This window comes from Papaver somniferum, unplaced genomic scaffold (assembly GCF_003573695.1).
Source record: "Papaver somniferum cultivar HN1 unplaced genomic scaffold, ASM357369v1 unplaced-scaffold_21, whole genome shotgun sequence".
Lineage (NCBI taxonomy): Eukaryota > Viridiplantae > Streptophyta > Magnoliopsida > Ranunculales > Papaveraceae > Papaver > Papaver somniferum.
The window spans coordinates 680,089-692,779 of record NW_020631041.1 but is presented as its reverse complement, the minus strand read 5'-3'; the positions used below and the strand labels follow the sequence as shown (position 1 = coordinate 692,779).

The window sequence follows — 12,691 nt, the reverse complement described above, 5'->3', positions numbered from 1 at the left end:
TTTTACATCTCGAAGACGTACTGCTACTTAACGGAAAAAAAAGTGAACAGATATCTTTCTCGTAAAGTGATAAAATTACACCATGTTGATATAACAGGCAAGCACAAAGTTTAAATGATTGAAGGCATCATGCATGCTAAAATCCATAAACTTGAACTTCACATGTGAGTCAGTGAATGCTTGTATCTTTTCACCATTTTAACAAACGCTGTTCACCAATCAACATGCATAATCAATAATATAATCCATTTCACATTTTAAGTATAAACAAAAGATAAGGTTTTTTGAGTAAAATATTTAGCAAATTCTTTATAAATCCATATAATTAGTACTCACCTCATTCTCTTCAAAACATTTTCTCAAAAAAACCTCTCATGGAAGATCAATCATCATCATCAGTACCTTCATCGCTATCTTCATCACCATTACCAAACACCCATCTTAAAACATATGAACTAACGGCATCTTCCATATCCTACACCAAATTTACTTCCTCATCTTCCACACCAAATTTTCTTTTCAAACCTTGCACTACATCTGCACCACCAACTTACATCCTCCGGGACATTTCTTTCACGGCATACCCTTCGCAAATCCTTGCCATTGTTGGTCCAAGTGGTGCCGGTAAGTCGACTCTTCTTGACATTTTAGCAGCAAGAACTTTACCTACCCATGGCTCTCTTTTCCTCAACTCGACGCCTCTTAATTCTTCTTCGTTCAGGAAACTGTCCGCCTATGTTCCGCAACATGATGCATCTCTTCCATTACTTACAGTCTTAGAAACCTTCATTTTTGCTGCTAAACTTCTCATTCCCGACAACTCCCAGATTTCCTCAGTTGTGGACACTCTCCTTTCCGATCTTCGTCTTTCTCACCTTGCCAATACCCGTCTTTCATGTGGTTTGTCCGGTGGAGAACGCAGACGTGTTTCCATCGGTCTTAGTCTTCTTCACGACCCTTCTGTTTTACTTCTTGACGAACCAACTTCTGGTCTTGATAGCTCATCAGCTTTCAATGTAATGCAAACACTTCGATCAATTGTTGGTTCTCGTCATAGAACTTTAATCCTTTCAATTCATCAACCAAACTTCAAAATTCTGTCCACCATTGATAGTATTCTTTTACTATCAAAAGGACAAGTTGTACACCATGGATCAATTTCTTCTCTTCAGTCATTTTTACTTACTAGTGGCTTTTCAGTACCTCCGCAGCTAAATGCACTTGAATATGCAATGGAAATACTAAGCCAACTTCATGAAAACAGAACCGTAACTTCGCCAGAATCCGTTCCTACTCCATCCATTGACCACACTTCTTCTTCTTTATCCAACAATGATATTTTACCAAGAGAGAAAAGATTTAAGAGTTCAAAAATTCATGAGATTCTTACTCTTTACAATAGGTTTTGGAAGATCATTTATAGAACAAGACAACTTCTGTTCACAAACACATTAGAAGCTCTTATAGTTGGTGTTGTTTTAGGAACTATTTACATTCATGTTGGTTATGATAAACAAGGGGTTGACAAAAGATTTGGTCTGTTTGCTTTCACACTTACGTTTCTTCTCTCGTCGACAACCGAAGCTCTACCGATCTTCATTAATGAATGGCCAATCTTGTTAAGAGAAACTTCAACAGGACTTTACAGTCTTTCATCTCATCTTATTGCTAACACCTTAGTTTTCTTACCGTACTTGCTGGCAATCGCTTTAGTTTACTCGATCTCGGTTTACTTCTTAGTAGGTCTTTGTTCAACTTGGCAAGCTTTTTCATACTTTGTTCTAGTCATATGGATTGTTCTTCTCATGGCAAATTCATTTGTACTGTTCTTAAGTTCTCTTGCACCGAATTATGTTGCCGGTACGTCTTTGGTTACGATATTTCTCGGTGCTTTCTTTCTTTTTTCCGGTTACTTCATTTCGAAAGGTAGTTTACCAAATTACTGGATGTTCATGCATTACTTGTCTATGTACAAATATGCTCTCGATGCACTTCTTATCAATGAGTATTCATGTATGGTTTCGAGATGCTTGGTATGGGAGGATGAAGTGAATAAAGTATGTATGATGACTGGTGGTGATGTTTTGTTGAAGAAAGAACTTCATGAGAGACAGAGATGGATCAACATTTACATTTTGCTTGGGTTTTTCGTTTTCTATCGTGGTCTTTGTTTGTTGGTTTTGATTAGAAAAGCTTCAAGATCAAAGAAATAACTAATGTGGATTTGTTAAGCTCATTATGTAATAACAATAACATTATGTTTATTTTAAATATATATCATTTTGTGGAATTCTTATTTCTTTGTTTGCACGAAAATCATGCATTTAAATTATTATGTGGCTCTAAGGGTCCGACTCTCGTACCTGAGGTGGTATCAACACATGTAGACCATTTTAATCTTTTTTAGTTGAACAACGTCAAATTTAAGTTGAAGATAAACCCTTTCCATGAAAATGAAACAACGATCCAAACGACAGGGATTCGCCATTGTGAGTCTGAAAATGAGGTTTGGGTGGTGTTCATGGATAAGTGGATTTTCATAGCTGTTACTGTCGTTGCTGATAAAGTAAAATATTCATGGAAAAAACCAAAGGAAATTGTGTCCTTACTGAATTGATGATTTAGTGTTTTCTTTTTTTTTTTTGTCTGAATAATGTAAATGTTTTTTTGTTTTTTTTGTCTATGTTATTGGAATTGAAAATCAGTTTTGAATTGATGTTTTTTTTGGTCACGGGTTTTGGTGTCTGTGATTTTTGTAACCCGTGAACTACTGATTGGTGGCTGACGGATCTGTCCATTGGGGAGTAAAAATTAGGTTGCATCTACCATTGGTCCAAGTAAGTTGGTAAAATCAAAATGTAAAGAAAACGAAAAAAGCACCCAGAAATAATTCAAGCAAAAGATAACGCGGTTGCTACAGATGGTTTACCACATTCCACCGCGCGTTACCAATACCAAGCAAAAAACAATCCTCCAATCATATGGATAACCTCTTATGACACTCTTCGAAGATAAGGCATCCCAACTCTGGATCTGCCATCTTTTAAGTTCAAAACACGTCAGCATTCTAACTTTTTACTGCTAAGTTATGTAGAATATAAAAAGAATAGGCTAACACTTCATATTGTGCTCTATTATCATGTAATCTCTTGAATATTTTCTTAAGAATTCGTACTTGATTGTATTTCAAAAAATAAATCCATGTGATCAATTTCTCTAAAAACCACATTTTATAAGTAAACAAATTCATTAATCAATCAATCTCTAGCTCCAAATTCCACAGCTAGTAGTCTAGACGGCCATTCCAGTAGTTCCGTATGGTACGTGGTGGTAGAACCATTGGGCCAAAAAATGTGCAGCGATGATACACACACCGAAGATGTGTCCTGCGATGTGCACCGTGAAGAAATCTAAAGGCTATTAGGACAATCCCGGGGAGATTTGTAGGAGGTGGGATAAAAGATGGGGTCCACCACCTTTTTTTTCTCTCACATCAAAATCATCACGGTGTATCTTTTGGGTACACCAAACATTTTCGAAAAATGTGCACCTTATTACATAAATGCAGAATAAATGACCTCGAAAAGACAAAAAAAATTCAAAAAAATTACTTTTGTTATCCTTCAATTGCCATAAAATTCCTGCTAATATAGCTTAACATGAGAACTTCGATGTCATTTTTCAAATAAAAGTCAAGAGATTGCTGCTGGTTTACCAAATCCATACGTGAAAAAACAATCCTCCACAATGGGTTCATTTTATTGATGATGGCTCAATAAATATTGGTAACTTTGTAACCCCTGTAGCGTCTTGGAAAAGAAAAGTATCAACGGGAGTATTGGAGCCATAAGTTATTTTTGAAAGATTCGAACATGTACATATGAATCTGTTTATGCACATCAGAGTGCCTATTATCAATAGTCATGCATCTAGAGGAATGACCCGAGAGCAGGAAGTATGTTCGCATGGGCCTCTATTAATAAGTATATATATAGTATTGCCCGCTTTAATTTATTTATTTTCCCTTTGTTTGTTTTCAAGACTGGCCCTGACCCCAAGACTCGACTAGCTTTGCAAGCGCATTGAGAGTTGATCCCCCTCCGCTCAATGCCAATTTTGCTTCATCCTTGGCTACTATAACTCGTTCTTTCAGCGCTCTCCCTTCTTCAGAGTCCATCAATGTGTTGACGCATTCCTCGATTTCGGCTGCAGTGACAAACCCATTTTCCGACTCGTTTAACCATAAACTTAGCGTCATTTCTTTAACCAAAGCGACCCGGTTCACCCTTTGTTCAGCATATAAAGGCCACCCAATCATGGGTACCCCCGCACAAACTGCTTCCAGAATGGAATTCCAACCACAGTGAGTCACAAACCCACCAACCGATTCATGATTCAACACGTCCACTTGAGGTGCCCAATTCTTGACCACTAAACCTCTTTCTCTTGTCCGCTCTAGAAATCCTTTCGGAAAAAGTTCATCAAGACTAGGCTCTGTTGGTGTTATATTGTGTCCGTTTTTCTCTTTTGGATGTGCAATTCGCACCACCCACAAAAACCTCTTTCTACTTTTCTCTAACCCGACCGCTATCTCGTTCAACTGATCTTCCGAGAAAACGCCACCGCTTCCGAAACATAAAAACACGACGCTTTCGCGTGTCTGTTTATCCAGCCATGTTAAACAATCGCAAGTTTTATTACTAGCTGTTGGTTCAGCAATCAACGGTCCAATCGGGTAGAGCGGTGGTGTGATCACTGAGTCGGGAAAACATAACCCACCTTTGATTGCTTTGACTGCTCTGGGTTCCAACGATTCAAACGAGTTCACGATAATCCCCTTAGCTTGAACCGCTGTTTTCGATATAAACATGAACGGCTCATGAGATGCATCCTTAGGATTCAATGAGGATGATGGTAAATCGGTTGATAAAATCGGTGGTAAACCAGGGATATTCAAATAGGTGTTGGGTAATAGTAGACTACTCTCATCATCATGCTCTACACTCTTCCAGGTTTTGTTTAACATTGGCAGATGCAATAAAACAGTAAAAGCATTAACACCAGATGTGTAAAAAAAGTATGAAGGAATTTGGAGTTGGGTAGTCACTTGAAGTGAAGCTGAACAAAACATGTCAAAAATGAAGCTGCAAATTTTGTAATTCTGAGAGACAATAAAATCCAAAGATTCATGAACGAGTGGATTGTTTTGACGAAGATATTCGAAAAATGTTTGCGATTTTTCGAGTGGTTGAGTTGGGAGATGATGGAAATTAATTGATGGGGTTGTCTTAGAGATCTGGTTTATGTATGGTGTAGTTTGAGAAGTAGTTTTTGAATTCATGGCTGTGATGAGAACTGTAATGTTGAATGAAGGATACTGGTTGAGTATTAGCTTTCCTAACTCAACCATGGATATCAAATGACCGATTAGTGGTGATGGATATAGTACTATTGTCTTCTTCATCTTCCCACCGCCACCACCACCACCACCACCAAGTTTAATCTTAGAGAGAATGAGAGTGAGGGGGTTGATAATTTGGTAGTTGCAAGAGAGAATTGGTTGAGATAGTCCATATGGTTGATATCTTGTAGGGCATGCAACATCATGCATGTTGGTTGCTGGTTGTATTAGGTATTGTTTGGCCAGCCATGACATCAACCACATGGTTGCACATTGATAAATAATGTACTAGTGAATTTGCTGTAAAAGCATAGGCTTGGCCTAGTACATCTTTGCAACAAATTTGTTAGCTTTCCCTGAAAGTAGTTGTGGGTGAAATATGAATGATTTTGGCATTTGTTTTTTTAGTTCATCATTTTCAGTGTCACATTTTTCAACCACCATGTTAAATACGTTCAGCCAAGAATTCAGTTCTTCTGGTCCTAGATGATAATCATGCTTTAGTAATTATGCCAATTTATTTATTTTTGTATTAAAAGTACAGCAATATCAACCACCATCTTGCATACGTTCACAGGAGAATTCTTCTAGTCCTGGATGATGATAATTATGATATCAATTTATCTTATTTTTTTCTTGACTTAATTGACGTGTATAAATTTCCGTTATCGCAATCGTGGGACGTTTAATAGTTAGGCGAAACTGAACCCATGTTCTTCGTAGTATATGAATCGAACAAAAAAATAAAAGAAAGAAAGGATGCCACTCATCAACTTATGAACCCAGGTCTTTATCGAATTCGTTGCATGGTATTTTCTGTATGGTGATATCAACTTATATATACCTACTTGATCGATAGAATATCGTATGGTTTTTCTTATTCATGGGAGCCGTATAGAATTCAATTCGTCCAAAACCTACATATCACGTCAAGCAGAGGAAGTAACATAAGATTACGAACACTACAAGAATACATGTCAGGCCATAGTACCAAAACTATTTTTTACACTTTGCACTAACTCGACCGGACAGTGCAGAATCCGATAACGCCCCGACCTTTACTCGATACCGATTTGCTTCATCTCTAGCTACCATATAACTCTGTTCTTTCCCATCAACTTGTTAACTCATTCAACCACGAGCCGAGTTTTATTCCATTGACTTAACACAACCCTATTCAACCTCTGCTCAGCCGTCAGCGGCCATCTCATAGTGGGTCCACCTCCACCAGCACAATTCCAAAATGGAATTCCAATCAACCACAGTGAGTCACTGTATCACCAACCATTCCGACTCACTTGTGGTAATGGTTGTGGTAGATGATGCTATTGATTATACCACCAAAAGAATCAAATTGGTTAGAAGTTTGCAACTTTATTGTTTGTGTAATCAATTTGACTTTAATAATCAAATCATCAACCACAACCGCCTACTCGACTTTATTATCCACAAGCTAATTAATAATAAGATCGACTTTACTTATCAAGTCTTGCAATGCAGTAATCATAATCCATATGTACCAAAGTTATTGTGTGACATATGGCTGCTAGAACGGAACCGAGAATGACATGTTCGTCATGTCTCGACAAGCACTCTGTTACCAGCAACACAGAAGAAGGAGAGTATATAAGTATTCGAAATTTCCATTTTCTTGACCTAGTTGATGCACATAAATTTCCATTTTCGTCGATTGTGGAGTTCTCAAAGTTAAAATTCGGCGAAACCGAACCCATGTGCTTGGTCGTACATGGAATTAATCCGAGGAAAGGATGTTACTTATATGCTAGTCTTTTGGAGTTTGTTGCACGTTATTTTCTGTATTTTAAGGAATTGGGATATCAAGCTATACCAAACCTGATAGATCGTATGGTTTTGTTTTGTGATTTAAGGCAGTTTTATAGATTCGGATTCTTCTGTATATATCATCACGTCAAGCAAACCAAGGACGTCACATAAGATTATGAATACCAACAGTGCACATATGTCAGGTAACACGAGGACTAATTTGGACTTGCTCGGACTGTGCGGGATGAGATGACGCCCCTGTACTCGATGCCGGTTGGGTTCGATGTTCTGCAGTCGTCCGAGTTATCCATCAACTGCAGCAACAGTGAGTCACAAATTCACCAACTGATTCCCGATTCAAGTACCACACATTCACTTGTGGTTCCTTATTCATCTTTACGTAGGAAATACTATTAGGTCCTAGGAATAATATATTAGAGAGAGTCTAGTCCAGTTGACCCAATCAACTACCTGTTTGGTCCTTTTTGGTAAAATATATTATAGTTTGGTCCTAAAAATTATAGTTTGGTCCTAGGCTGATGTGATGGATGATTTAAAGTCATTGTATGGTGGTAGAAATACTCTTTTGGGGCCACGTATATAGACAAAATCACTAAAAAATATCTCATTCTTAGATTTACATTCTCTCTCCTCTTTATTTTAAGATTTGTTTTCTCTCTCCTAATTTTTTCAGATCTAGTTTCTCTGTTCTTGATTTTCTTTCTCCGTTTTTACTGCTGGTGTTTGATTTTGATGAAGATGATGGTGTTGAAGATGAAGATGACGAAGAATCATATAAAGATTATGAAAACGACGAAGATGAAGATGCGTTTTTGATGTTTCTGCTGGTGTTGAAGACGAAGATGATGATCTTTTTGTTTGCTGCTCGTGTTGAAGATCTCGATTTGTTGATGTTTTTCATGTTGATGATGATTTCTGTTTGTTGCTCGTGTTGAAAATCTCGATTTTGTTGATGTTTTTCGTGTTGATGATGATTTGTTGATGTTTTTAGTGATGATGATGTTTGGTGCTGCTGTTGAAGACGCCGAAGAAGATGAAGATGATGTTGCTGATGTTTTTATATGGAGTTCATTCCAGAAATTAAGTCTCGTTTGTATATGTTTTATATGGAGTTCATTTCTGGAATGAACTCTGCTTTGTATAGGTTTTTATATGGAATTAATTTTTGGAATGAACTCTGGTTTGTATAGGTTTTTATATGAACTTCATTTATAGAATGAAGTCTGTTTTTTTAGGTTTTTATATGGACTTCATTTCTGGAATGAACTCTGGTTTGTATAGGTTTTTATATGGACTTCATTTATGGAATGAACTGCTACAAGAAAATAAGTAAAAATTAAAATAGAAGGGTACTTTTATCAGTTTAATATTTTTAAATAATTATGGACCAAACGGTAAAAGCGTTTGACCAAAGGACTAAACTGACATGGGCCCACCTAAAGAAGGACCAAACGATACGTTTCCCCATTTTTATTCCTAAACCGCAGTGGGGCAATAACTAATTCATCTAAAATAAAATATTACAACAGTCAGCGTTTATTTTTTTTTTCATTCTTGTTTTTTATTTTTGCCACATTATTCGCAGCTTTAGTAGACCGCCTCTACTTGCATGTCAAATTTTAGAGTTGTAGCTTGCCTTGGAGTGTTCAATGAAAAATACTTATCATATATGAGACTTTTTTCCCGAATTGTCTCCAGACCCAAAATAAACACCTTTTACTATCAGGTCATGGGGATTTTATTTTATTTTTGTTAGAGCATTTTTGTTAGAGGATGAGCAAAACCTGATCAGAGAAAAACAAAAATGGTAGTCAACAACTCGCTAGCCAGAGCCGATTTAATGCATTTTTTTGACTCGGACTAAAACAACCATCACTAATCATTAAATTATTAATACGTTCCTGATTTTCTAATAGTTTCTCTATGAACCCTAAAATTTTACTGCATAATTTTTTACATCAAACACAATCCCAAAATAAAATCAAATTCAACGATTAGTCGAGAAAGTCTAAAAGAATGCTTTGAGTAATTGTATGAATGGAAGTTTATGTCCCGAAGGAGGTATCCTCAAAATACAATGAGAGAGGTTGCCTCCATAAACACGTTACTAGACTCGGTGAAAATCCAAGAAAGAGTTTTAGATTCTAGATTATGGATAGTTGATGAAAATACTACATCGGATACTTATAAGGTCAAGAATGGAGTTAATTCCCTTGTGGAAATCGGTGACATAAATTTTCCAAGCGAGATTATTTGGAGTCGGTCTTACCCATGCAAGATAAACTTCTTCCTTTGGCTTCTATATCATGAAAGATTAATGACGACCGATGAGCTAAGTAGAAGGGGCATGGATGTGGATAGGTTGTGTCGTTTTTGTGAGGAGCAAGATGAAACAAGTGCTCACTTATTTTACGGTTGTTGGAGGACGAAGAGAATTTGGACATATTTTGCGGAAGGATGTAGTTTCCGTTGGACCTACAACTCTAATGTCGCCACAACTATAAAATCTTGGAGTCATGATTGGGGTGATGAGCGTCTTAATCCCATTTAGAACAATTTACCGGTTGCAATATGGTAGCGCATTTGGAAAGTAAGAAATGCAAGGACCTTCAGCAAAAAGAAGAGAAATTTGGAAAGTTTGATTAGAGATATCAAAATTCAAGCTTTCTTTTGGGCGGAGTCTAACATTACAATGCTAGGTTTAACGGCCAACATGGTGATAACATTGTGGGATACGAATTTTTATCATTCTCATTGAGTTTGATTTTGAGAAGCAAGGTCAAAAGACCTTTTTGGTTTACTTGTACTTTTGTTTCTTTTCGTTTTTCTTTAGGTGACCGAATCCCCTTTCGGTTTTATTTTTTTGTTTCGGTTGTTTTCATTGGGTTGAGGTACCCCCTTAAGTAGATTTTTTCAATGAATTCTCTTTTTGACCGATCAAAAAAAAAGTAATCGTATAAATAAAGGTGAAAAAGAATCAGTAACAACGTCAGTTGGACTTATAAGAATATATAATAGTCAGTGGAGTTCAATAAGAAGGGAGACACCTATGTTGCATGGACACGCCAAGAAAGATGACGTAACTATGTCGGGCACACGAGCTGACACGACACGGTTATGACACTTGCCTGACACGCGATGGATACGCCACATCATGTGTCGCGTAAAACTCGATATTGGACACTTTGAGGACACTTTTTAGACACTTTCGTACACGCCATATATGATTAATTTTGGTTTAGAAAATAGAAGTAAACTAAATGTGACGCTAATTTGTTCTTCTTTTAGCCAAATCCAAGAATTATTTATGAAAGGAGTTATTTGTAGTCCATTATTATTGATTATATTTAATTATTAATCAGGTATTTTGAAAAGAATAACAGTTATTTTCTTAAATAGATTGTTGTAAAATCTTATTTTAACGGTGTGAGTCATACATATAACGTGTCCCCTTAACCCTCTTTTTTGAAATTTGATGTGTCCCTGTAACCGTATCGTGTCGTAACTGTGTCCCGTGTCAGTATCCGTGCAACATAGCGAGACACATATCAGTACTACTTATAGATCAAGACCTAATCCCTTAATAATAACTTCCCCAAAAACATTGGCACCATCACTCAATCAGTCCTAAGTATATCTCAGCTTGATATTGATGATACAAACTCAATCGATGGTATTCTAAGTATAGAAAAAAACAACGAATAAGAATTAATAAAAAGAATCATCCTTATCAATTTATCATAATCTTCTGATAGATCAAAACAAACTAATTTTAAATTCCAATGTAGTCTTTCGTTGGGTTTGGTAAGTACGCAAAGAGTGTGTGGTGTGTGAGGGTGACTTAGTCCGAGTTAAAAATATATACAGAGTTAGTCCTAGGTAGCGAGGACTACGATTTTTGCTTTACTTAGATCATATTTTGCTCTCTCTAACAAAAATCTTTTATTTCCCACGAGAAAATGAGTTTATAGTTTCCACGTTTCACCTATGTTACTAGTAACTTTGAAGAATACCTATAAGTGAAGACACGAGGCTGGTTTGAAGAATGGTTTAGAGAGTTGTTTCTATAGTTTCTTCAATGGTGTTATCGGGTATTAATTTTGAATGAAGGATAATGCTTGAGTATGAATTTTCCTAACTCAACCATGGATATCAAATGACCAATTAGTGGTGATGGATACAATACTATTGCTTCCTTCATCTTCCCACCACCACCACCAAGGTTAATCCAAGAGAGAATGAGAGTGAGGGGGTTGATACTTTGATAGTTGCAAGTGAGAATAGGTAGGGATAGTCCATATGGTTGATAACTTATAGGCATGCAACATCATGCATGTTGGTTGGTTGTATTAGGTATTGTGTGGCCAACCATGACGTAGAACCACATGGTTGCACATTGAAAAATTAATGTCACTACGGGAAAAATCATCATTGACGACACAAGATAAGCGTTGTAGTACCCCTACGACAATTCCATTTCATGCATTGTGGAACGGGGGTATTGTAGAAAGTCCAAGTTTTTCTACAATGGTTGACAAGTGTTGTAAAGGGTGATGTGATTCATGGTTCGACAATAGTTTGTCAATGTTGTGATTCTCTTTCGATTTTTTTTGATAACATAACACAACTCTTGCTTGTATTGTAGAACAATCGTGGACAACATAAGTAGCATATCGTAGAAATTTTTAACACAACACTTATTAGTATTGTGAATATTACAGTTAGTACACTTGTTAGCATTGTAGAAGTACCTTGATACAACTATACTATGTGTAGTAGGACTATCTTGGACAACACATAGTTATGATTGTAAATAAACTATTTTACAATACTTGTGAATAAGATCAAACCCATATTTCAGAATATATATTTCACTTTTGTCACTACTATTTGTGAAATGTAAAGAAACAACTAGATTAAACTGAAATGTAAATAAACAATTGGATTAAACTGAAAGACTCATTCAAATTAAACCAAACCCAGAATTAAAGCATTCACATACCAATGTGATATACACAAAACATACAAAAAAGTGGCAGTGATATGTTTGTTACCAAAAGTTAAGTCTCCAAAAAGATCACAAAAGATTAAGAAGTCTATTGGTAGATTATTCTATCTTTGGGCAATGTGATAAAATTTGAAACAGCATCATGAACAGTTCTGACTTCTGAAGTAGCTTGGTAGACAAGAGCATCATCCACATAAGAAACCTTCACACATACAGTGTAGGCTCCAATGTCTCGGCCCCTCGGATTCGTACACTGACATTTGATAAAACCTTCGCACATTTCCAAAATAAGTAAAAAACAAAAGAGACTATTAACTATAAGATGGTGAGATATAGCCTGCTTTGCGTTACTATGAGATTCTAGTCCCTTCTCCGAGTTGAATGTCCTAGTAAACAGTTAAAATAAAATATGTCAGATACCATAAGACATAAGGGGCAGTACTAACTGAGAATTTAATTTAAATGCACATTACAAC

At 36.4% G+C, this 12,691-nt stretch overlaps 2 protein-coding genes across 2 annotated transcripts; one reads left to right on the top strand and one right to left on the bottom strand.

Annotated features, from left to right (window-relative positions):
• The first annotated feature begins 296 nt into the window (after positions 1 to 296).
• On the top strand, positions 297 to 2,275 carry LOC113339872 (ABC transporter G family member 8-like). The gene has a single exon (XM_026585092.1). It carries the CDS (start codon positions 375 to 377, stop codon positions 2,211 to 2,213), a length of 1,839 nt encoding a protein of 612 aa, XP_026440877.1. The 5' UTR covers positions 297 to 374; the 3' UTR covers positions 2,214 to 2,275.
• A 1,240-nt stretch (positions 2,276 to 3,515) lies between these two features.
• On the bottom strand, positions 3,516 to 5,785 carry LOC113339766 (UDP-glycosyltransferase 88B1-like). Its single transcript, XM_026584990.1, has one exon. The coding sequence runs from the start codon at positions 5,663 to 5,665 to the stop codon at positions 4,037 to 4,039; it is 1,629 nt and encodes a 542-aa protein (XP_026440775.1). The 5' UTR covers positions 5,666 to 5,785; the 3' UTR covers positions 3,516 to 4,036.
• Positions 5,786 to 12,691: the final 6,906 nt, after the last annotated feature.

Coding starts and splice junctions, on each gene's coding strand:
- LOC113339872 (XM_026585092.1), top strand. CDS start 375: ATGGAAGATCAATCATCATCATCAGTACCTTCATCGCTATCTTCATCA.
- LOC113339766 (XM_026584990.1), bottom strand. CDS start 5,665: ATGTGGTTGATGTCATGGCTGGCCAAACAATACCTAATACAACCAGCA.